General features: G+C 37.3%; 1 protein-coding gene across 6 annotated transcripts in view; it reads right to left on the reverse strand.

Annotated features, from left to right (window-relative positions):
• Gk (glycerol kinase) overlaps positions 1-26019 on the reverse strand; it is a 73423-nt gene that overhangs the window by 8782 nt on the left and 38622 nt on the right. For 4 of the 6 annotated variants that reach the window (XM_076918511.1, XM_034485385.2, XM_076918513.1 and 1 more), the window contains 10 exons: positions 25213-25230; positions 23344-23379; positions 22879-22946; positions 17058-17100; positions 16406-16486; positions 3974-4052; positions 2620-2716; positions 1539-1623; positions 822-942; positions 560-703 (listed from right to left, as the gene is read on the reverse strand). In XM_076918511.1, coding sequence (XP_076774626.1) covers positions 560-703; positions 822-942; positions 1539-1623; positions 2620-2716; positions 3974-4052; positions 16406-16486; positions 17058-17100; positions 22879-22946; positions 23344-23379; positions 25213-25230 — 772 coding nt within the window. The remainder of the gene's footprint in view (positions 1-559; positions 704-821; positions 943-1538; positions 1624-2619; positions 2717-3973; positions 4053-16405; positions 16487-17057; positions 17101-22878; positions 22947-23343; positions 23380-25212; positions 25231-26019) is intronic. The other 2 variants (XM_076918512.1, XM_034485386.2) reach the window with 1 other exon arrangement.

The raw sequence follows: 26019 nt of genomic DNA on the forward strand, positions 1-26019 counted from the left end.
AGGAATTAGCAAATCATAACTGCCCCCCAATCACCAACACCTGAAATGGGATTTTTTAGGTAAAAATCTATAATATAAAAAGTACACAAAAGTAAACAATGATGCGGCCCCATTATAGATGCAGGATCCTGAGCAAGACTACTTAAGAGAGTTTATCTCACTTCTCACTTTATATGTTTTAGACTTTCTTTTCTTCGGAGACAATGTTTTACTGGCTGGTCTAGAAATTGCTATATAGACCAGGCTGACCTGGAACTCACAAGAGATCTGCCTGCCTCTGCCTCCCAAGTGATGGGATTAAAGGTGAGTGCCACCACATCTGGCTTTCCTTTCTCACTTAAAACAAACAAACCCACCCCTAGGCTGACAAGATGATTGACAAGGCAGAAGCAGTCTTCTCTTGAATAGTATAGATGGGACACATTCCACTCACGCATGTATGTTTAGCAGCCAAATGATTTTGCTCCATAACTTGTAAATGAATCAAAGGGTAGAAATCCGCCCCACCTGAAGGCCATTTTCATTGTATTCCATTGAAAGGTTTGTTCTTTAGCTATACCTTCAGCATTGATTTGAGGTTCGAACCGCTCCACTGTGACAGCTGACAAATCCTCAGGTTCAAGACTCCAAACACCAACGCCCTCTGCAGCCCCAGCCGCCATGGCAGCTCCTAGAGCAGTTGTTTCAGGCATGGAGGGCTTCACTGAGAGGAGAGAGCTATGTCAACAACTGTGTAATTATATATGCCTGAAGGATCAGTTTCTTCCCAAACCAACATTAGTACTTCTGATCTTTAAATTAAGGAGTGAAGGGTTACTAACCTACTGGAATATACAGAATGTCTGCTTGTAGCTGCATTAGAATTTTATTGCTGGTCATTCCTCCATCTACTTGCAAATGACTGAGTGGAATTCCACAGTCACGGTTCATGGCATCCAAAATCTTCAATAAAGCAAATGCAGTTAGCATCATGAAACTACTTCACAGTACCATGTCTAAAAATGGCACAACCCTTCATATACAAACCTGGAAGTATTTCTCACGGCCCAAAGAGTGACATTGAGACATCTTATTCTGTTCTTCTAAGCCCTCCTTGATCTGGCTGAAGTCAACCTTTCCTGGATGCATACTTCCATATTCACCCTACTATTCAGCGAGATAAGCAATTCTGTTTTGCGTCTTCATTTCCTATCTTGATACCTGCATTTGTATTCTTTGCCTAATATGTACTATATTTTCTACTACCCAGTCTTCTTTCTAACATAGCATGCCCAGTGGTAGGTGATAAATGTACTGATAAGGTAATGATAGTTGCAGGGGAGAAAGGGCACACTTTAGGGTAGTGTATTTAGGGTATTTAGGGTAGTGGCTTTGCTGGCTACAATTTTTTCAGTTGGGAACATTTTAGGTACTTGATAATTTCAGGCATAAATAAATAATTAATATTTAAGAGTGATAAGAATAGATCACGCATACACACACACACACACACACACACACACACACACACACACACACACTTTGCCTATGTTCCTTACCTCTCGGGTTTGGAAACAAACAGCTTCTAATGCAGCAAAAGCAATATGACATTTATTGGTGAACTGAGTGAGTCCACAGATGATCCTAAAAAGACACACAAAGATTTTCAGCCTAGAATAGTATAAATAGCCCATGGATTTCTTTTTCTTCCCCAACTTCTGGCTCCTACAAGGCTTTTGTCCTTTCTCTTGGGATGGTCCCTTGCCCTTTGGGATACGGGGTCTAGCTATCCCATTTACAATGGAGCACTTTACTGACATTTATTTTCTGCACTCTGGCCAATTTGTGAGTCTCTGTATTAACTGCCTGTTCTCTGGTGAGGACTGAGACCTAAACTCTCCTACCACTCTGCCACATCCAAGCCCTGAGATTAAGCCATTGATAGTATGTCCCAAACACATAAAAAGTGAATTCAATAGACAGAAATGTAGGCAAGAAAGAAAATTGGATACATTCATTGAGTAGTCCAGAATGTCCTTATAGCCCATAGCCCTACATCTACAGGTGGAAGTATCTTTGATCTAACAGGACATATAATATTAACACCAAATCAAATCACATTCATTTAAATCTTAGTGATTTTGTCTACAATGTACAGGTAAAAATAGACAGAAAATGATTGCTTAGTTATTAGCTAATTTAATAAATAATTAAGACCCCCAACATATACATATTGTCAATATATTCCTCTTTCATGATTGTTCTTAATTTGTATTAGCATTTATTAGTTAAACCTAATGAGATTCATTATGACATTTTCACATATCTACATAATGCTTTTGAACATATTAAACTCATTACTGTTTCACTCCTAATAATCCCTTTTCTCTTTTCAACTAGAGGAAATAACAATAATCCCTTCTATTTTCATGTCTTTTATCATCATTTACTTTTCAATTAATAAATAATAGTTGTATATATTACTGTCATGTTGTGTAATGTTTGGAGAAATGTATATTATGTGATATCTGCCACCGTGTGCATTTATCTTATCTTTGTAAAAGGAACATTCAATATCCTTTTTTTTTTCTGGCTGCTTTAAAATAGGTAGTAAATTACTTGTACCAATGGAATACTTACCCTCTTGCACTGGGCTCCCAATAAGGTGCATATAACCCTGAAAATGCTGGAACAAAGTAGCAGCCATAAGAAGTACCTACTTCTTTAGCAAGTTTTTCTAATATTAAAAAGGAAAAAGAAAATCAACATATTGATAAATAAATAAACATAAATAAATAAACATACACTTTCAATTTTAGATCAGAATTTTTGATTTCTAGTTCATTAGTATCAATGTGTTACTAATTACAGTAGAATGCTAAGAGCAATAAGAACATTTCCCCTACACTGAATGCCCCATACAAATTAAACTGAGCTCAAGAAACCGAGGGCCTGGATTCATTTCCTTTAGCCAGTTTAGTTCATTTCCATGTGCATGTGTGTTGTGTGTGTGTACATGGTGAGAGTATGTACACATTTAAGGGTCAGAAGTTAACCCTGGGGGTTGTTCCTCAGGAGATGTCCATCTTATTCATTAAGACAATATCTCTCACTGGCCTAGAACATGCCACAAAGGCAGGACCATTGCACTGCAACTTTTCAACCTTGGGATTAGATGTGGAAGCCACCAAGCTTGTTTCGGTTTGTTTCTGTTTTTTATGTAGTTCTGGGGACCAACTCAGATCCGTGTGCTTGCATTTTAAAGATTTTAACTATCAAACTCTCTCCCCAGCTCTGTTTCTATGATTTTTAAGTTCTCAACTAGGAGATGAGGTGGCCTCTCCTCTGCACCTAACCAGAAATGCATTTCTGATTGTCTTACCTTCAGGCAAAGTTAAACAAGTAGATGAGAATGTGAATAGCTGAGTTCAAACTAATTACCTACAGGCTAAATATAACCATATTAATACTTCATTTATAAGCACCAGAGTTCTAATGTTCACTCTAATCTAGAAATTAAAGCCTTTTCTCATCAGATAACATGTAACGACACTGTTTTACCTACAGATTTGGGCACTCTCTGGTGTTCAGTTTTACACATCAGTAATTTTTATGCCTGATCTTACCAGTTTAATAATAACTACTACAAATTATGTCCACTAATTATGTAATAAATCTTCATAAAACAGTCCTTTCTGGACAAATCAAATTTATAAGGAAGGTCCACATGATTCATAGATCAAGTTGGTGGCAAAGTTAATATTGACAGATTGCAGGGACAAAATATTAACTCTTTTTTCATTCTTCTATAGTTTTTTTTTTTTTGAAACTGAGTCTATGTGGCTGTGGCTAGCCTGGAACTTGCTATGTAGACTAGGCTGGTTTGGAACTCACAAAGATCCTACCTTTGCCTTCTGAGTATTGGGATTAAAGGCATGTACCAGAATGCCTAGCTTTCTTTAGACAGTTTAACTCTTTGCTAAAACATACTCACCAATTTCTTCAGAGGACTTAATTATTCCAAGGTTGTCTCTTAGCCAGCGGATTACAGCACCAGCTATAGCTACAGAGCCCTGTGGGAAAAAAGAAATAAAATATAGAATGTGTGTTGTCACTAGAAAGGGTATTCTCTATGTATGCTATTTCTAAGTAGAGAACATTCAAGCAATTCAATTTGGGAATCCCTACAAACATGAAAACTATGACTTCTAATACGAACAATTTTACCTAGACCATGTTATGGATAAGGAAAAGAAGTGGACGCTGCAGTATACCCTTAATAATATTCCAATAGGTGATCACCCATCTTTTAAGCAGCTTGATCTTTGTACAATTTGGTAAGCTACTTAGGAATAGTGTCATCTATTAAAAAAATCTTATATTGTTCATAAAGCTACTGTAATGGGCCACAGTAAAACTTTAAGTATGTTTTATATATCTAATAGCACAGAAGAAAATAAAACCAAAGCCCAGTGAAGACACATGTGATTATTCATATGTTACAGGGGTAAGGCACTGGGTTAGAGTCCCTACTATCCTGTCCACACTCAGCCAATCTCTGGGGGATTGGGAGGGAGATAGGAGGGTAAAAACATATCATTTTAGTCATATTTGTGTCTGAGTTTCATTACTTAATGGCTATCTGATCTCAGATAAATTATATAGGCTTTCTGAGTTCCATTTTTAACCTACAGAGTGATGGTTACTATTACAATACTTATTTAAACAACCCCTCATGACTCTTACTATTAAGAACATATGTAGAGGTTCTTACCAAACAAAAACACTAGCTTCATTGATCTTTAATTGTCAGTGTCATATACTATGATTACATGTATATAGAATGCCCACGATCAGTAAATCCATAGGAAAAGGAAGTAGACTGATGGCTGCTCAGATCTGATTGGGTCAGGATAGGATAGCATGAGGTAGAGCTGTAAACGGGGTTTTGCTTTGGGGTTATGAAACATTCTGAAGTTGTTATATTGTTGTTTGCAAAAAAAAAACCCTATGAATACACTACAAACCATAAACTTGTACACACAACAAAGATAAATTTGGGGCTAGAGTTGTAGCTTGATGGTAGAGTATTTTCCTAGTGTATAACAGGCCCACGTTTCCATTCCCAGCATCACAAAAAAAAAAAAAAAAGGAAAAAAATTAAAAAGATGTTTTGGTACACAGATTATAGCTCAATAAAGCAATTATAAAAATAGACTGGACCAGGGGTTTAGCTGTGTCAGAATGCTTGTCTGGCATGTTTAAGGTCCTAGGTTCAATCCCCAGTCCTATAAAAACAAACAGATCCTAAAGGCAAACATGTATCAAAAACAATAATTAAGGATTCTAATTTATTGTGCTAAGGTTTTATTCACAAAATTACTTCTATTGAGTCATTCTACACCAAATATCAGATTTTATTAAGTGTACCAAACATGGCACCAGGTCAATGACATGAATTTCAATCAGTCTTACTGGTAATTGTGTTGCACATCTATAATTCTAGATGGGGAGATGGGGAGAGAAGGATTTGGAGTTCGAGGCTGTCCTGGGCCACTTAGTAAGTTAGAACTTGAGCAACATGAGACCCTTTCTTAAATTTAAAACAAAACAAAAAGCAAAGATAAAAACAAAGGCTGGAGAGATGGCTCAAAGTTTGAGTACTGACTGCTATGCCAGAGAACCCAGGTTGAATTCCCAGCATTCAGATGGCAGCTTGCAAAACACTGAATTAAGTCTAGGTGACTTAATGCCCTCTTCTCCCTCCACCCCCCACCCCCCGCCCGGGCACTGCAGACATATATGTAGGCAAAATACCCATAGTCATAAAATAAAAATGAAGGTTAAAAAAGTAAAACAAATAAAACAAAACAAATCAACCAGCCAAATTGTCCCTTCTTGCTATCAGTTGCCAAAATGCAAGTGAATCAGAATATACTAACATACTCCAACAGTTTCTATGAAAAGTCATTGTATGTCCTCACAAAGAATAGCAGTTTTTCTTTATACAGTAACTTTATGTTTTATTAATGGTAATTTATTAATTATTAAATGGTAGAATTATTAAATGATAGAATAAATAAAAGTAAAGTCAAACAGGTAAAATTAAAGCATTTAACTCAATACATTAATGTGATTTTAAATATGTAATCAATTTAAAGTCACTGTGTTCTTTTTTGTACTGAGTTAAAAATCTAATATACATTTAAAATTATTATTGTTGTTGTTGTTCATACACCTCTGCTATACTGTAGGAGTGGAGGTCAGAGGACTACTTTCTGAAGTCATGAGATGACTAAAAAGGTAAAGAATTGCTTGCCACCAAGTCTATAAACCAGAGCTTCACCCATGGCAGGAGGAGAGAATTAACTGTTAAAAAAGCTGTCCTCTTGACAGGCAGTGGTGGCACACAGCTCTAATCCCAGCACTCGGGAGACAGAGTTAGGCAGATCTCTAAGTTAGAGGCCAGCATGGTCTATCGAGTGAGTTCCAGGAAGCTACATAATGAAACTATGTCTCAAAAATAAAATAGATTTAAAACTCTCTCTCAGTTCCATAGTAAGTTTGGAGCTAACTTGTGGTACATGAGATCTTGTTTAAAGGCAAACGAAAACAGTAACAAACAGCAACCTAAAAAAAAAAGCAAACTAAAAAAGCAACTAAAGACTAAAACAAATATAGTTTCAGGAGACGGTAAAATAAAGGTGACAACTATGGAGAATTATTTCAATTAAAGCAAATGCTTTAAAAACTACACAGCCACAAGGCTACAACATGGATCAGTAATTAAAGGCACTGGCTACCAAGCCTGAGTCATCCCACAGAATCTATACATTGGAGAGAACTGACTCTCAGATCTGTCCTCTGACTTCAACACATGTACACCTTTGAGCATGTGAGCTCAAAGCTATCCAGTAAATAAAGACTTGGCTTTCAGGAGACAAGGAATGTTTTGTGCTAACTGAAGGAATATAGTGAATAAACAACAATAAAAAGTGACTAAGATATGTATCTGAAACAAGGATATAGATTTGGTATCTGGATAGAATATACAGTATGGTTTAGACTTTAAAGAATTTAATAAAAATGAGATAAACTTTCTCATAGAAAAAAGTCATGTAGCGGTTGGAGAGATGATTGATGGTTAAGAGCATTTGCTGCTCTTCAGGACCCATGTTCAGTTTCCAGCACCCACATCAGGTGGCTCACAATCAGCTTCAACCCAGCTTCAAGTGATCTGACAGGAGCCCTATTTTGGTCTCTTTGAGCATCTGCAAAGACCCACACAGACAAACACCCATGGACATAAATAAAATAAATAAATTCAGAAAAATGAATAGTTAAAAAGACATGTAGCCTTCTGAATTCAGAGGCAGGAGACAAAATATAATTATAATGTAATGTTTTGAAGCTGGGTAGGAAAAGAATACAGAAGGAACTATATTTGTCTACTTATCAAGTTACTATAAATTGCATGCTAAATGCAAAGTTCCAATTTTTTCAATGTATCATCTACAAATAGGAATCAGCCTTAGTTCTGTCTTTTTAAAATTTTTTTTATTAAACTAATAAAATTTATTTTAAAATATACAACTCACTATTGACATTTTTTAAGTCATCAAAATAATTTATAATAGTTAAATGCCTCTTAAATATACATGATATCTTCTGAACCTAAACGTAATATGCACTCAACCAGTTTTTAAAATCTATTTGGAACATTAAACCTGATAGAAGTAGAAAAAAATCTCTTATGAAGTCCTCTATAAAAGGAAATTGTGACAGGTTTCTGATTAGACAGAAACCGTTCCATCTCCAAGGGAGAATACATAGCGTAACTGTGGCTTCATAGAATAAATTGGATAGTGTTCCTTCTGTTTCTATTTTGTGGAATAGTTATTAGATCTTCTTTGAAGGTCTGATAGAATTCTGTACTAAACCCATCTGATCCTGAGCTTTTTTTGGTTGGGAGACTTTTAATGACTGCTTCTATTTATTTAGGGGTTATGGGACTGTTTAGATGGTTTACCTGATCCTGATTTAACTTTGGTATTTGGTATCTGTCTAGAAAATTATCCATTTCATCCAGATTTTCCAATATTGCTGAATATAGGCTTTTGTAGTAGTATCTGATGATTTTTTTAAAATTCATTTTGAATTTCTGTTGTTTTAATCTCCTTTTTCATTTCTGATTTTGTTAATTTGGATACTGTCTCTGTACCTGGCTAAGGGTTTATCTATCTTGTTGATTTTCTCAAAGAACCAGCTCCTGGGTTTGCTGATATTTTATATAGTTCTTTTTGTTTCTACTTGGTTGATTTCAGCCCTGAGTTTGAATTATTTCCTGCCATCTACTCCTTTTGGGTGTATTTGCTTCTTTTTGTTCTAACACTTTCAGGTGTTCTGTCAAGCTATTAGTGTATGCTCTCTCCAGTTTCTTTTTGTAGGCACTTAGAGCTATGAGTTTTCCTCTTAGCACTGCTTTCACTGTGTCCCATAAGTTTGGGTATGATGTGCCTTCATTTTCATTAAATTCTAAAAAGTCTTTAATTTCTTTGTTTTTTTTTTCCTTGACCAAGTTATCATTGAGCAGAGAGTTGTTTAGTTTCCATGTGTATGTGGGCTTTCTGTTGTTTTTGTTGATATTGAAGACCAACCTTAATCCATGGTGATCTGATAGGATGCTGTCAATTTTCCTGTATCTGTTGAATTCTGTTTTGTGGCTGCTTATATGGTCAATTTTGGAGAATGGTACCATGAGGTGCTGAGAAGAAGGTATATTCTTTTGTTAATTTTAAGACTCTGTAAACTTAAGAAATTGGTAATTGTGCATATACGCATATAAGCAGCAGTTGCACACTTCAATAGAAAATGAGAGGGTATTAAAAAATTAAATGATAACAAGACAAGATAAATGTATTATTTAAAAACTAAACAAGTACCCGTGTGTGTGTGTGTGTGTGTGTGTGTGTGTGTGTGTGTGTGCGCGTGTGCATGCATACACTGGCAAGCCCTTCCCTCAGATATTTTTGTGGAAAGGATCTGTCACTGGGGTCTGAGGCTGACCAGTTACATTAGATTGGGGATTGCTGGCCAGGGAGCCCTACAGATCCACTTTTCTCTGCCAAGTACAAATCACAATGCTCAATTATTTTTCACTTGTGTTCTGAGGATCAAACTCAGGTCCTTGTGCCTGTAAAGAATGCACCTTTAAAATTGAGCTACACATCCTCCCCCAAAAAGAATGTACATTATAAATGTCCACAAAATGTTTATTAGTAGCATACATTCAGACTCTTAATTGACATAGCTTTCATAATTCCTAATTTCATAATTTCTTTCATATTCATGCTCTCTTATGATTCCCTGGTACAATAGAATCAATGACTAGCTTCTAATTAAAAGTGGCAGGGTAATACAATTATGAGTATGATCATGTGACATAAGACCACTGCTCTTATCTTGCTGGGCACTCCCCCTCCCTTTTATCCTTTGAAGAAGCCAGAGAAGCCCCACGTGGAAAAGAACTACATGTGGCCTTTAGAAGCTCAAAGTGGTCTAACAGCTAGAGAAACAGAATCCCTTCTTATGAGAAGGAACTGGATGCTGCCAAAAGCCTTTATTGGGCTGAAAGGAGATGGAATGCCAGATAAGCCCAGAGCCTCAGCCCACACCTAACTATAGCCTTTGACATGCTGGATACCCAGCACTGAGAGACAATGAATGAGTATTATTTTAAGTCATTCAACCTTGTGCTAATACTACTATATACCAAATCACTGGCAACTTCAGAGGCTTCCACCTAAGATGCACAATCTTGCACAAGAATGAAAATCTCTAAAAATAGTACTAACATGGTTATCCGAAATCATACCAGTATAGACTAGTTGGAAAAAGAGACAGATAAAGATACTAGTGGAAGAATATAGAAGCCTCTAATGTTTATACTTAAAGGAAGAAAAATACAGCTTAACATAGGATTTTGTATTGCCTATACATTTTGATGAGCTTTTAGGATAAAAGGATGGACAAAATAGACAGGTAGTCTGGCTTCTGAAAGCCTATGACAGGAGTCAACAAGTATTCCTACAAGCTGTCCTCGGAGCTCACACACATGCCATGGCATGCTTATGCAGCCACGTGCTTACATGCTTACACACACACACACACACACACACACACACACACACACAGGAGCTATGTCCTAATAAGAAAATACAGATCATGGAAGTCTCAAGGCCTAAGGAAGGTCAAGTTCATTATTATATTATAGGTCCCCAAATGGAGGCTGGTTTTATGAAACAATACTTAGAAAAAAGAAGCGGAACAAGGAAAGGGAAAGCATGGCTTCAGGACGATAATGTCCTATGGACAGATGATAGGGGGAAGACAGAACACATAACTGCCTTCCTTTGTTCTATTTTCTTCCACCACAGAGAAACGCTTTCCAACCAGAAATGGCAGGACAAAGCAAAACAGCTTGACATGAATGAGACTACAGTTTCAGAATAACATAAAAATCATGTGCCCTGATTCTTTTCCACACTCATTTTAATTGCATTCCATATAAGATGAAGTGAGAACACAGGGGTTTAAATGTTAGGCCTAGAATCACTGGAGAGGAACAGAAAAAAAAATCCTCTTGGCAATGCAGATGATGTAGAAGCTTACATAAATGTAGTCACGCTACTTTTAAAATGCTGTTTTGTTTTAAACACGGGCAAAATGAAGAAAGAACTATAAAGTAGCCTATACTGACTTGAATACAAAGGAACATTCATGTGGACAAGACTGAAAATGGGCAGTATAATAAGAATGCACTGCAAGAATAGTGGCTTCTGATTTATTTCTCTGTGTGTGACAAGTAGGAGTGGTAGCCAGAAACTGCTTCCTCAAGAGGAAACGAGTCCAAAATGCTTTGTGCAAGACAGGGAATACAGTCAGACACAGTGCTTGAAGCCAGAGGCTTAGAAAGAGCTCTGCTTGTGTAGGGGTATGGAAAAATAAACCCTTGTCAACTTACTAGCTAAGGCTATGTACAATGGAAGGCACATATTTTTTTTAATTCATGAAGAAATCCATAATGAAAGTTCAGCCACCAAATTTACCATCTGCAATAGAATTCATTTCAGACCGACAAAACCTTACAATGAGTGCTAAGAATAGTTGAAGAGATAAATCGGGGCATGGCTTCAATTAGAAACAACAAGCATAGCAAACGTACACTCGGGGCACACATTTCTAATCCAAGGATTGAGGAGGCTCACGTAGGAAGCTGGCAAGTTTGAGTCCTGCTGGAACGACAGTGTGAGGGCCTTTCAGAAAGCAAACAGGAAATTGTGACTCAAGAGGAAAAAAAAACAAAAGCAGCTAGATGTGAAAAACAAACAAAAATCTTATTACTACAAATATTAAATGAAAGGAAAGGGGCCAGGTTTAGAGCACACACAGATGAGGACATTAGTGATCCTCTACACTGCTCTTGGGTACAGCTCCCTAAGCTACTGTGACAAAGTGGTGGCAAGATGTACTCAAAGAGACAATACACACAGTCTATGGCCTAGAAAGTCTATTCTTATAAAATGTATGAGCATATATATGGACATATGAGTGTGTGTGTGTGTGTGTGTGTGTGTGTGTGTCTGTGTGTGTAGGCATATATACCAATGCTATATCTTCACTTTTTATAATATTCAGACACCAAAGCCAATTCATATACAATCAAAATTCTAAACTGCAGCAATGAGAAGTAGTAAAGAATCAGCTGCCTCTAAAGATAAGAGTAGATGTCATAAGAATGATGCTGAGAGAAAGGAGCCAGACCAAAGAATTCAGGACTGAGACCCAGAAGCACATGGTCATTTTTTTAATCTTTCTCCACCTATTCTAACCTATCATCATCATCATGTATAGTATTTAAGGTTACAGATTTGAGCCTTAGAACTATAAACAAACATAGGAAATGATTATGCTAAAAGTTACAACACTGTTTCTCTCAGGGAACACAGAGACCACTGTGACTGTGGGTGCCATTAAGGGGTTCCTGAAAGTTGGTGGTATCCTGTGACCTGACCTCAGTGGAGACTATATCATATTCTCTTTGTAATTATTTGATAAACCGTACAATGGTTTAATTCATATTTTTGTTATGTATTTTATTATTCAAAGCAAATTCTAAACTTAAATGTATTTTATTATATTCTTCAACTCTCCCTTGCCATATTCTTTTTGAGATCTATTTTTATTTTATGTGTGTGGTATTTGGCATGCATGCAGTACCCGGGAGCCCACACGAGGGTGTTAGATTCCATGGGTCTGGAATTACAAAAAGTGTGAGCCACCATGTGGGTGCTGGGAATAGAAAGTGGGTCCTCTAAAGTGCTAAGCCATCCCTCCAGCCCTAATTCATATCTCTTCAGGTGTCTTAACATTTCACAATGCAAAACAAATAGAACTTATGCATTTGGGTTTATTTGCAAGAAATAATTTGGAAACAGAAGGTAGATACTGAGTAACTCACCAGGGATGCAGCACAGAGAAACAAAGAGATTAAATATATATAAACAAGGGTAGTTAACAGACATGGAGCATGGTCTGAAAGGTTCCAAGAGTCATCCAATAGCAAGTCCAGAAGAAGATGGAAGTAATGGTAGAGGAGTAATATTTGAAGAGATAATTGCTGAGAACCTTCCAGATCTGATGATAGCCTGGGATCCAAGTACCTAACAGGACAAATAAAAATAAATCCAAACCCAGGTACATCACAACAAAACTCTAGAGCACCAATGCTAAAGAGATAATGTTAAAAGCTCTCAGGTAATGAAAGAAACAATCTGCAAAGGAACTACATTTAAAGTGACAGCAGGGGTCTCATTAGTGCCAAAGGCCAGTTGTGTCAGTTCCAATGCTCTGCTCAGGATGCAGAAGGCAAAAGGTTTTTGTGGCCAGTCTGGGTTGCATAGCAAGACCATGTCTCAGACAACCAAATGCACCCTAGGGGATGTGGGAAAAATACTTGCTAATCTAGAAATGTATATTTTCCCCAAATGAGGAAAAAATTAAGTAAAAGCCTAAAAGCAAGTGGGCTTACTATCCTACAGTCTTATGAATATAATTATAAAAGGATGACCCTCATCAAGAACACATACATACATGCATGCATAAATACATACATACATACATACATGCATACATACATACATACATACATACACGGACATAAAAGGTATAGGAGCAAAGAAATGCTCCTGGGGCTGGGTGTGGTAGCAAATATGCATAGTGCCAGCTTGTGAAACATTGCAAGAGTAAGCCTCAAAACAATGATACTGGATACAGAAATGTATATAATGAATCAATCAATATTAGTTACTCTCAATTGCAAAGAAGACAACCAGTCATTGTATGCTGAAGGAAAAAGACGAAATAAAAACTTTCAACAATATATTTCAATATTGCTGGCAGGATTTCTAGGAATAAACTATTTGATGTCATCATCGTTGGGAGATTAAAACTATGAAATATTTGTATATACTTTTAGAGAACTATTTAGTTGAATTATATTTTTTAATGTAAAAGAAGAAAATCAATGAGCTAGAAACAATTTAATTCATACTACTCTCAAATCAGCAAAAGAATGAAGGAAAACTCAAAAAACCTAGCCATGGAGATTCACATCTGCAAGCCCTTCAGTTGGCAGCCAGGGACAGGAGGCCTTTATAGGCTATAAAGGGACATCCTAACTCAAGAATCAAAAACAACAACCAAAAAAAGAGTAGAGAACTAAAAGTTTAAAGGCAGACAGCTATAGTTTTAGTTTCTAAAGAAGCTAGAAAGTAAAGCTGTAATAGTTTTGATTCCTAAACCTACCAACAATCTGTCAAATAGAGGTACTGAGATTATATGGGTTGAAAACTAACAAAAGCAATTTGTACAAATTTACCAAGTTTTATCATACTTAGCATTATTTCTTTTTGTTTAATTTGTTTCAATTTCTTAAAATGTTTTAAAATATTTAACTGCCAAAAATTTCAGTAAAGATACAAAGGGGAACCCTATCTACTAACTGTATTAAAATGTGTTTTTTTATAAGGTGTGTGTGTGTGCATATTATGGCAAATGGAAGTGCTTTGGATAATAGCAGAATGACCCTGTGTAACTATCTTGAGAGAGAGAGAGAGAGAGAGAGAGAGAGAGAGAGAGAGAGAGAGAGAGAGAGAGATAAAGCCCTAGTTTAGATGAACTGTGCAGATTTGTACAAATACACAATGGAGCAGACTTGGCTTGAGAAAGAATATTTTAACATATGCTCTAAGGACCAACAGTATAAAGAAGTTATTAAACTAAATTAAATGTTTTCAGGCCAGAATAGTAAAAGGATGCTTATGGTAAGAGAAGCACACTGTTGAGTACATGGAAAATATCCTTTCTCTCTCTAGAAAGATGCGTGATTTGGAATGGAAATTCAAAACTCCAAGCATTATGAGTGATGCCAAGTCATCCAGGCAGTTTAAATTGGATGAGGAAGATTCAGATAAACTGAAAGGTACCTCCTAGCATTTTGGAGATATAGCAGATGACTTAGGTACATTTCTAGGGATGCTACTAAGAAACAGTTTATAAATAAGTATGGTGGTAATGCCTATAATCCCATCATTCAAAGAGGAAAGTCAGGAGGAAGAGAAGTTATTCATCCTTAGCTATACAGCAAATTTCAGGCCTGCTTGAGATACACAAGACCCTGTCTCAAATTTTTAAAAAAAATGCTCAGAGTTTCTATCTTGAAACAGAAGTTTGGAGAGAGGCTATTATTGAAAAGGAGACAAGAGAAATATTTCACATTGGGTGACATTGGAAGTAAGGTAGGTGACCCCTGCCCTAGAGGGCCTTTTCTCCAGATCTAAAATACCTAAAATTCTGTTTCTCACACAAGGTTAAACAAAGCATGTTAATAGTACTACAGATGCTGCTACAATTACTGGTAACTACTTCCCCCTCCCCCCCCCCCCCAAAATTCCATTTTTTTATATGAGCAATGTTCTCCTGAGTGGTTTCCAAATTAGGGACTAAAGGAGAAAAGGAGTTCGTGGGATTTTAAATTCTGAGAAGTGTTAAGATAATTTTAATATACAGATGCCTTTGTGTAAAGAGAAGGGTTGAGATTGTTGTGCTTATAGTTTAGTCATAAGGCACTTGCCTAGCAGGTTCAAGGCCCTGGCTCAACCATCAGTGCTATGAAGAAGGGGGCACAGTTTGGGAAGAGACATTGCAGTGTTTACGGGAAGGGTGGAAAACCTGGACTAAATGCTCATCATGCTGTACGTGTAACAGCAGAGAAAATGTCTTAATGATGACTAGCAGTCAAAGCCCTTGACCAAATTATCATCAGGCATTCTAAGAAATGAGTCCCAGTAAAAAGTTACCAGGTAATCTTTCCAACATTAGATACACAGGGTTAGGGGACGTAGCTCAGTGATAGACACCTCCTAGAGGCATGAATCCAATCTCTAAAAGCCCATTTAAAAAGATCCAGAATTGACTGCATACTACACACATGATCCCAAGACATGTGTCTGCTTTTACAAGAAATATTGCTTCTGTGATTCTACACCAACATTTTCATCTTTGTTTATTTCTTTTTGTGATTCTGGAGCCTGACTCTAGGATTCAGCTGGAGCCTTGAGGATGCTGGGCAAAGTGAGCTCTATACCAACTCCTTTAATGGCTCCATACAAACCTATCATGTCCTACAGCTTTAGACCGATAAGGTACTACTACAATTTGTAAATGTATCTGAAACAGATGTTTCTCAGGATAACTGGGACAAGTCACCTTTGTTGCCCACATCCATATGTAACACAATACTAATGGAGACACAAGTGAAGAGTTGCTCTGCTTTTCTGTGCCCAATGATTCACTATGGAAAACTGGGACATTTCAGTCTCTAACACTTTTAAGCTGAAAGAAGCACTAGAGTCTGCCAATCTCATCAATAAACATTAAGAATAAAAAGTTTAGGTTGTCCGACAGGTAAATAACATCCCCAAGGTGACAATATCAACTGGTACCCACAATGGAGGAAATTACCATCTTGTCTCATGGGAGAGCCTTGACCTCTAGTTTAATCCAAGGTTCTTTTTACTCAAAGTCCAAAAAAACTGGAATTTTTGATTCCTATATATTAAAATGTGTGAGAAAAGATGTTAGAAAACATGGTAATTTTTCCAGGTGTGGGTTGCTCATGTAATTGCAGAGGGAGAAAGATTGTCATAAGTTTAATGCCAATTTGAAAAACAATACAGAGTTCTTGACCAGCCAGAGATACAAGATCCTATCTCAAAATAATACCTCTCCCCTTAGAATGCATGGTCATTTGCATACTTTGTTTGGATATATGTCATAACATCTGAACTGATTGAAAAGAACTTACTTCCAATGCATAATACACAGGTTTGTCTCTGCCAAGTTTATAAGCCACAGTAGTCAAAAGGCCATGTTCAGAAAATACACACTGTAGGAAAGAAAAACCAAAGATTTTAGTATGGAAAAAATGTAAAGGGTATTAAAAAGACTTTTTGTGTTAAACTAGTTAGCCTAGTACTCACTAGATTGGCTGGCCTTGAACTCACAGATATCTGCCCACCTTTGCCTCTCAAATGCTGGGATTAAAGGCATGTGCCACCACACCCGGTTAAAATAGATTATGTTTATTCATAATAATTCTATCAATAAAATAATAATGATTAAAAGTAAGTTTAAGTCATTGGTAATAAGAACACAGACTGCTAAAACATTATTCTTTGTTTCAAATTGGATTTTCACTAAGAATCTGACATGGTACTAAATCTACACTTTCTATTAACACAATCAAAAGAACACATATGAAATTTTAAAAAACATAGAAGGCCTCTTGTTAGAATCACCCAAATTTTAAGACTTTTCCATCATTTCAGTTGAACCAAGTTAAAGCAAAATAAAGATTAAGTAAAAGATGAAGTCCCCAAAAGCACATTAATAATGAATTATATATTCAAACACTATATAAAAAAGACTTTCAGTCTGAATTCAAAAGAAAGACCAACCTTATGGCCTGTGTTACACAGCAAGAAGCACCCTGTTCCGTACCTATAGGTGGAGGCAAAATGAACACCTTGACAAATTTATCAAAAGCAAATAGCAAAACCTTAGTACTACAAATGATCAAAACTGACATTTTACTTAGTAAAACTAAAGTCATTTTATGAAAAGTACTGAAAGTTCTTTAAGAGCTCTTTAAGAGGATTTAAAAAGTAAGTCTAGAAGAAAATGTTGAGTGAGAGCAATTAATGGGGAAATGCAGGTATAGAATTTAGCACTTAGTCATTGGCCAAGGGCTGTGTTTGTAAAATGACTGGATTACAACCAATTATACATGCAGTTGCAGTTAAGTTACTACCACTCTACACAGAGTGAAGCATCATGTCTAATAGCCATTCATGAATAGAGTTGGCTAGCTTAGCTCTGTCACTAAGAATAGCTATAGACAGCAATACCACTAGGATCTGGCAGGGTGAAAGGCGGAGCATGGAATAGCAGAAAGGGGAGCTTGAAAGCTAAGACAAAAGCAACATACAAGGAAAAGCTATTTCAGGCTTACTGATCTAGTTCTAGTTCTCTCTACAGGGTCATGTATTCCAACAGTGGTGGGGAAATCAAACTCAGAATTCATAGGAAAGAACTGAACTTCATGGCAGTCATATCAGTATAAGCTTAGGACGCAGCCACAAGCCTAGCACTTGAATAGTTTTGACTTGAGTATAGAAGATCAGTTACTAACCCCAACTAATACTAGCAAGGGTCACGGAGAAACAGTTTTAAAGTGAGCAGGGATAACAAGGCTGCTACAGCCACAGTTGACTCTGCCTGTGGGAGTTTAAATAGAAATGCACCCTCCCCAATAGATTCCCGTGTTTGAATGCTTGGTCATAGGGAGTGGCACTATTAGGGGGTGTGGCCTTATTGGAGGAAATGTGTCACTGGGGGTGGGCTTTGAGGTTTCAGAAGCTCAAACCAGGCCCAGTAGCTCATTCTCTCCCTGTTGCCTACAGATCCAGATATACAATTCTCAGCTCCTTCTCCAGCACCATGTCTGCCTGTGTACCATCATGCTTCCCACCATGACAATAATGGTCTAAACCTCTGAAACTATAAGTCAGCCCCAATTAAATGTTTTTCTTATAAACAGTTGCCACAGCCTTGCTGTCTCTCCACAGCAATAGAAACCCTAACTAAGACACTGCCTGAGCTTGGAATTCCTGCCCCACAAGTCTTGCTCCCAAGCCTTGTGCAACCATGGTTTTAACAGTGTTGGTGACACTGTAACAGTGCCTAATCTCCATGCTGGCAGAAAAGATGATGGAAGGATCTATTACAATTATCTAACTGGCTTCATTGTTCTTGGGTAACAAACATAAGCCCAATGCATTTTTCCTGATAAATAGTTTCTTCATACAACATTATTATAATAAGTAAGGTTTATCTCAAAATGTTCCATTTCCTTCTAAGTGGATTTTTGGCTTGCTAAATGAACAGGTGACACACCCAAGAGCTATGGGACTACTGAATACTTAAGTTTATAGAAACACTTGTCAAATACACTAAGTATAGGCAATGCATTTACAAATTAAAGCACTTGAGTTATGGTACATTTTTACTGCCCCATCACTAAAATGGAAGCTTATTATCTCTCCATGCTTTTTTTTTGTGAAGCTGAGTTGGGATTTTATTAAAAATACAAAGAAAGGCACTCAAGAAAAAAAAAACATATGTAAGAATATGGATGTGGGCTTTTCAAAGAAGAGTTGCAGTTTATTGAAATGCATTTTAAATGCAGATTTTTATGCTTTTTTTTTTTATTAGATTGTATTGGCCTGTCTAACCTGGAACTTGTTATGTTAGGCTGGCCTTGGAACTCTTTAACGGTAAACCAGCCCCAATAAAATGCTTTCTTTTCATAATAGTTTTCCTGGTTACAGTGTCTCTTCACAGCAACAAAACCCTAAGACACTGCCTAAGCTTGGATTTCCTGCTCGACAAGTATTGCTGCTATGCTAGATCTTCCTGCCTCTGCCTCTAGAGTGTTGACAACAGGGGCTGGAGGAGTGGCCCAGCAGTTAAGCATACTTGTTGCTCTTTCTTGGAGGACGAGGTTTCTATTCCTAGCATCTACAACCATCTACAACTCCAGTTCCAGCTTATTGGATGCTCTCCTTTGACTTCCATGTGGTCCAAGCACATGTGTGGCACAAACATACATGTGGGAAAAACATTTATATAAAACCACTTATCCTTAACTCACTTCTCATTTCCTTGTATGTATAATACATAACTTAGCAGTACCACAACATGGTCCAAACACAAACTGTTTTACTAGACCTTTCCTTTACACCAAGTAATCCTAACCCTCTGTCTGTCCCTGGGTCTAGACCTCACAACTAATTTTCCATTGTCTCTTTGCAGTGCCCTGTGTATCCCTGTAGTTTCCTTTTTGAACTCATCCTTGGAGTCTGTAGTATTAGGGCACAATGGCTTATACCACAGGTTCCTGCCCTCTAGCTTTTCCTTGAGTTGACCCAAGACTGTCATCTGACAACTCTAGTCACACCTAAGCACCAACTCATACATATTCAGAAGTTATCCATTACTTATCAAGTAGAAAAGAAGAAAACAAAACAAACAAACAAAAATCTTTGCCTGGAATTTACAGCTTTACAGAATGTTTATGATGTGAATAAAATATCCCTTATTGGCTCACGATCTGAACATTTGGAGCCCAGCTACTGGAGCTATTTTGGGAGGTTGTAGATGCTTTGGAAGATGAGGCCTAGATGGAGGATATGTGTCCCTGAATGTGTGTCTTCTAGGATTATACTAAGTTCCCAATCTACTGCCTTCTGTTTCTTCCTCCTCTCTGTCAGGATGTGAATTTCTCCAAGACATGTTCCTGCCACTACTTTGTTCCTCTAAATACCACCTACCCCCACAGATCTGGTTTTTTTAATGCTGAGTACCTCAGGCTGCTGTGGAACTCACCACTTAGCCCAGACTGCCTCCCATGTGCCTGAAATACAAGCCAGAGCCACTGGGCTCCTGCTGTATTTTCAACCATTTTCCTACCCTAAACGACGTTCCTTTATTCTCTATACTAAGTCTTTCTATATATATATTCTTACTAAGTGTCTACTGTACCCTCCCCACAGCACTGTTCATTGTCAAAAACATATCACTCCTAGCATCATGGTTTTTTTATACTGCTAAAATCAAGCCCAGGGTGATTACCTGTGATTTTTCTGGCCTCACTTCGAAAGCCCATGACATTATGGTAATGTCTCTTATGTCGTAGGTACTCAAATAATTATTACCTAACGTCAATTAATAACTTACTCACTTGGCAGACAATGGCAAAGAGAGAAAGGAACAGAAGAGAGAGGGAAATAAAAGCTATTATACTGGGTCCCAATTATATACTGTGCTAGGTAATGGACTTAAAGAGATAGCATCTGATTTATTAGCATTAGAGTTCCTGGCAGAGGAGGAAAGGGGAAAAAAACAGCCTGCTTTTCTATGATTCCTGATTCGGTTGCTGGAACTCTGATTCAAAGAAAATGTTTCCACCACTGATGTTGACTCAAGCGCTCCTTCATAACCTGAGGTCAGCACAGCCTACAAAGAATTTTCATATATCCTCTTCCAAACATACTTTCATTTGAACAAGATCACCCTCTCACATGAGGATGGCTGGTCCTGCTGAATTAGTATAGCATTTATTTTAGGACTGCTATATATTTCATTATTTGCAGAAAAAGAACTTAATCACCTAATTTAAAAATAATGAAGTCATCACGGTGGTGCGTACCTGTAATCCCAGCATTATTTTCCCAGAACTAGGGAGAAAAGGACAGGAGTGTCATAGCAAGTCTAAGGACAGACTGAGCTACACAAGACCTTGCCTGGAAGGGTGTGCTGATACATGCCTAAAACCTTAACACCTGGGAGACTGAGGCAGAGGATGGTGAGTTTCACAACAGGCTGAGATGAAGAGCAAGCTCCAGGCAAAGGGTCTACACAGCAAAACTCTATCTCCAAACAACAACAAAAAATCAAAACAACAAAAACAATAAACTTTCAAAAGCAAAACAAAATAAAGCAACAAATCTAAGCAACTAACAAAAATCCTTGATAACAGAATTAGGAAATTCTCATGGAAAAAAAAAAAAACCATTAAGGATATAATCCTCTGGCCCACAGAATCAACTAGCCAGGACTCACAGAGATCAGGAAGCTTACAGGGATCTGACCTAGGTCCTTTGCATACATGTTATAGCTGTGTAGCCTGGTGTTCTTGTGAAAATACTAACATGGGGAGGAGAGAGAGACAGAGACACTGTCCCTGACTCATTTGCCTACCTATGGGACCCTTTTCCTCCTACTGAGTTGCCTTGTACTGCCTCAATATGATGGTATGTACCTGGTCTTATTGTAGCTTATTATGCAGTGTTTGGTTTGATGTCCCTGGGAGACCTGCTCTTTTCTGAGGGGAGGTGGAGCAGGATGAGGGTAGGGATGGTGGGGTGTTAGCGGAGCATATGGGAGAGAGGAGAGGTGGAAGAGGGAGGGACTGGGGAAGGGGAAAACATAGTTAGGATGTAATATATAAGAATAAAAGAAAAAGCTGGACTAGAGAGATGGTTTAGAGGTTAAGAGCACTGACTGCTCTTCCAGAGGTCCTGAGTTCAGTTCCCAGTAATCACATGGTGTCTCAGAGCCATCTGTAATGAGATCCAATGCCCTCTTCTGGTATGTCTGAAGACAGCAACAGTATACTCACATACATGAAATAAATAAATCTTTTTTAAAGCTATAAATATATTAAAAAGCTTTTTAAAAAGCAAACAATATTTTAAAAATATAAACAAAGGTGGGGAAGATACAATCTTATTATAAATTTATGGAAAATTTTTCTATACAGGACAGACAGCTGTCTAGAGCCACAACTAAGAAACACAATGAACTAATATACAAATATTATGCTTCTGGCTTAGTAGCTTCATGACATGACATGGATTAATAATTCTCTCTAAATCTTACTTACCTGACTTATACCATAGGAATAATAGGAATCCCAAATAATAGGATTAATGTGGATTGAGTGATATCTCAAGTATATGGACCATTACGTATAACAAAATAGCCATTGTGCATTCTGAGCATGTATTTTAATTGTCACTATTATTTCAGCTCTTGGAACATATTGTTTCTGCCATTCAATATATGGAATGGAGTAAGCACTTGCTTTTCCTCATTTCTTCCCAACCCCCATCCATCAATCCCATCAACCTAGCTTTTTAAAAAAGATAAGAATCTGGCCTTGGGGTAAACAACGAAACAAACCCCTGAAAACTTGGGACAGGAGAATTTCCAGGAAATTTGTGGCCAGTCTTCAACTCCCTAGTTTGAATTTCTGTAGGTTATCTCAAAAACACCAAAATCAAATTAAAAATAAAAGACAAAATCAGACATAGGGATGTGGTTGATTTGGCAGAATGCTAGTCAAATGTGCATGAGGTCCTGAGTGCCATCCCCAGTGTAGCATAAAACCAGGTGTCCGGTGTCCTGGCATATGACTATAAATCTGGTATTTGAGTCCGGAAGATCAGGGATATTAGGCAGGCTTGGGCTGTATAAGACTGAAGGCAGAGAGAAAAAGAGTGGAAAAGAGGAGAAAGATAGGAACAAATTGTAAACACAATGTGCATCTCCAGACTGAAGTGACTAAAGTGTTGCCTTGTGGTTGAGCTTTAAGAGCACCAGGAGAGAGAAGTAAACAAACAACAGTGTTTCTTAAGCCAGGTCTCTTGAACTCACGTGTTTTTGGCCTGTCCATCCTGGAAGCACATTTGTCCCACCAAAGCAGCAGACTGGTCCCCCAAACACTAAAATTATAAATGACAATAAAAAAAAAATACTGAAACATTACTAATTTCCTTTCTTGAGGAGTCATAGGTTTATTTTTGTGTCTTTTAATTTATCAAGGAGTGAACTACCTGTGCCTTTACGTTTCCTCCCATTATGATTTCAGACATTTATTAATCAAGGTAAGACATAAGAAGGGAGAGTTAGAATTTATCTTCCTCTCTCCCCCCCAGTCTCCCCACCTTCTCCTCGTTCCTCTTCTCCGCACCCCCACCCCCTTCTGGAGATACAATCTCAACCCGGGCTGGCCTTTAACTCACTATGCCGCTGACTTAAAGAGGAGATAAACCACAACAATATAGGATAGGGGTTGGGGTTGGGGGAGACGACAGGAAGATATTTGGTGCTGATACTTACCCCAGATATTGGCACACCTTCCAAGGCCCCAGCTTTCTGATAAAATTTTTTAAAAGGGGATTAGGAACAGTCACAAAAACTTGGCTCTAGTAACACAACTTTAATAGCAATGAACAAAAAGAGCAACGTGCCAAAGGAGGTGCACAGACAAGACAAAGCAAGGCAAGGGTTTCAGCTGCATGAGCAGGCCAGAGACAGACACTACAAGTGTTTATAGAGTAACAAGAAGACATAGGGCATTGGGAAAGGAACATAAAGCAGCAGCCTGGCAGTCAGGAGACACGGGTTCTTCTCCTGCTTAGTTAGTGTTAGGCCATAAGCTAATCATGCTACACAATTTCTTTATCTACAAGATGACAACTGGGCTATGTGATCGCAGATTAAAGTTAGTGCTTTCATGTGGTTGCTGCTACTATGGAACAACCAACACATTTTAAAATCATAATCTAGCATAGAACATAGTTTCCAGAAGGCTGTATTTTATCAACTAACTCTTCTTTTGACTCAAACTGCGTTTAAGAAACAGGAGTGCCTGGATTTCTGATGCTTGTTCCAAGGATGATAAATTTAGACAAGTAATTCATTTATGAATATTGGGGGTTTTATTTCAACCAGTATGGTCAATAAGAAGCAAACTGAGATTTAAGTGGCTGGTTGCCAAAACTTTATAAAGCAATTTTCGAAAAAAAAAACATATTACAAGGCTAAGGATATATGCCAGTGCTCCAGCTATTGCCTACTGGTCCCTGGGTCTAGTTCCCAGAGGCCATGGTAGGGAGAACTTTACCACAGAGCAATTTTTGTGCTGACATTAAGACATTAGCGGAATTAAGGAATGTGATCCCTAAAGGAAGGATGATGTACCAGAAAGAAACTTAAGTGGAAAAACTTCACATTGACTCCTTTGCTTACCATTTGTTAGCAAATGGCCCTGGCACCTGCACTGCCTTAGCCATTAACATGAAAACAGCAACAATCTTATCCTCATGAATTTTTGATAGTAGAAAATGCCATATATATGGAGGGCAATAGCAAAATAGAAAATGCCCTGTATATTCTTACTATTTCTTTCTTTCATGCTTTCTAGTTAAAAACAAGCTATTTTTCAAGGCTGGATTTTAGTGCTAAATATCAAATCCAGGGCCTACGAAAAAGTAAGTAAGTGGTCTATTAGTGAGCTACACTCTCTGCCTAAGACCCAATATTTGTATTTATTGTATATAGTCTTTGAAAATGAGCCTGGATGTTAATAAAAGCTAGAGTAGATAAAAGGGTTTAACTATGAATCACTAGGAAACTGAGAGGCCTTCTATTTTGATATATTTATTATACTTCCAAAATTATCAAACTTTTAACATAATCTAAGAAATGTTCAGGCATATAAAGTGCTCTGTTTTCTTTATTGGGACAGGCTTCTGGAGGATTCCAGGAGGGTCCTCTGAGGCAGCATGCAGAAAAAGTAACAGTGCATTTCCAACTAACTAGTCTGAAACACTGGGCAAGATATTATGTAAGACATATACACAGGATATTTAAAAACCATTTCGAATGTCCCTACTATCTTAAAGGCCAAAGTACATAACAACTGTACTTTGCAATGAGTAGCATGCAAATCTCTGGATCCCTCAGGATTTTTAGAAACATTGATTTTAATCTTATAGAAAATATAAATGAATAAACAAGATTCTGCTTCCTGTTTTAAAAAAAAAACCCTAACATATGACTACAGCTTATAATATTTTGGAAGGTCATGGAATTTCTAAATACATCTGTTTAGTGAATGGACTTAGGCTTGTCTGAAAAGAAATGGAAATGCACTGTATCTTTTCAAAATGAATGAGTAGCATAATCAGTGGGTAGCCTACTCACCAGGCTATGAGAGATTTTCTATAGTCAGCAAGGGGGAGAGAGGGGGACACAAGCATAATATTTTAAATGCAAGAGAAAAGTAGGCCAATTTAATGTTTTCTTTCATCATTCTCTGAAGCTATTTCAAAAATAGCTTCTTTTGCTTTGACCCAAGTGAGTTTGTGATCATTCTGAAACTATGAAAGCACTGTAGATAAGCAGTGACTACACCTGCCTTAAACAATTATGCATTGCCTTAAAAAGCCTTAATCCACACAGAGCACTTAAAAAGTCCTGCTCAACCATTAACTAGAACATTTGGCATTCCTTTCATTTTATTAACTCTATGAATGAAGTTCCTAATATTTTTCATGAAATGGCTACTTTTGAAGTTTCCTTAACCGTATTTTTTAAAAGTTTTATCATGCATTTCAAATTTGTAAGCTCAAATACTAGTTCATACCCTCCTAAAGATTTCTATTCCTGATACGTGACTACAAATTTTCAAAGATGCTAAGCACACTTACTTTTCTCCCTCTGGGTTTAAGGAAAATGCCCATTAAGGAAATCGCCTTAATTAGCAACCTAATTTAGAAACAGATTCTTTGCTTTCAGTTTCTTTGTTAAATTGTTCCAAACTGACAAAGAAGAAAATATGTAACAATGATTTAGCCATTAAAAGGGATTAATTTGGAAAAAGAACACTATTAAAATTAATTAAAATTAAAATAACATCAGAGAGTTATATGGATAACTATCTCAAACATTCCCACACCTCTGTTGAGTTAGGTTATCTATAGTACTTTACAACATTAATATTCAAGTGAC

Source organism: Arvicanthis niloticus, chromosome X, assembly GCF_011762505.2.
Source record: "Arvicanthis niloticus isolate mArvNil1 chromosome X, mArvNil1.pat.X, whole genome shotgun sequence".
Lineage (NCBI taxonomy): Eukaryota > Metazoa > Chordata > Mammalia > Rodentia > Muridae > Arvicanthis > Arvicanthis niloticus.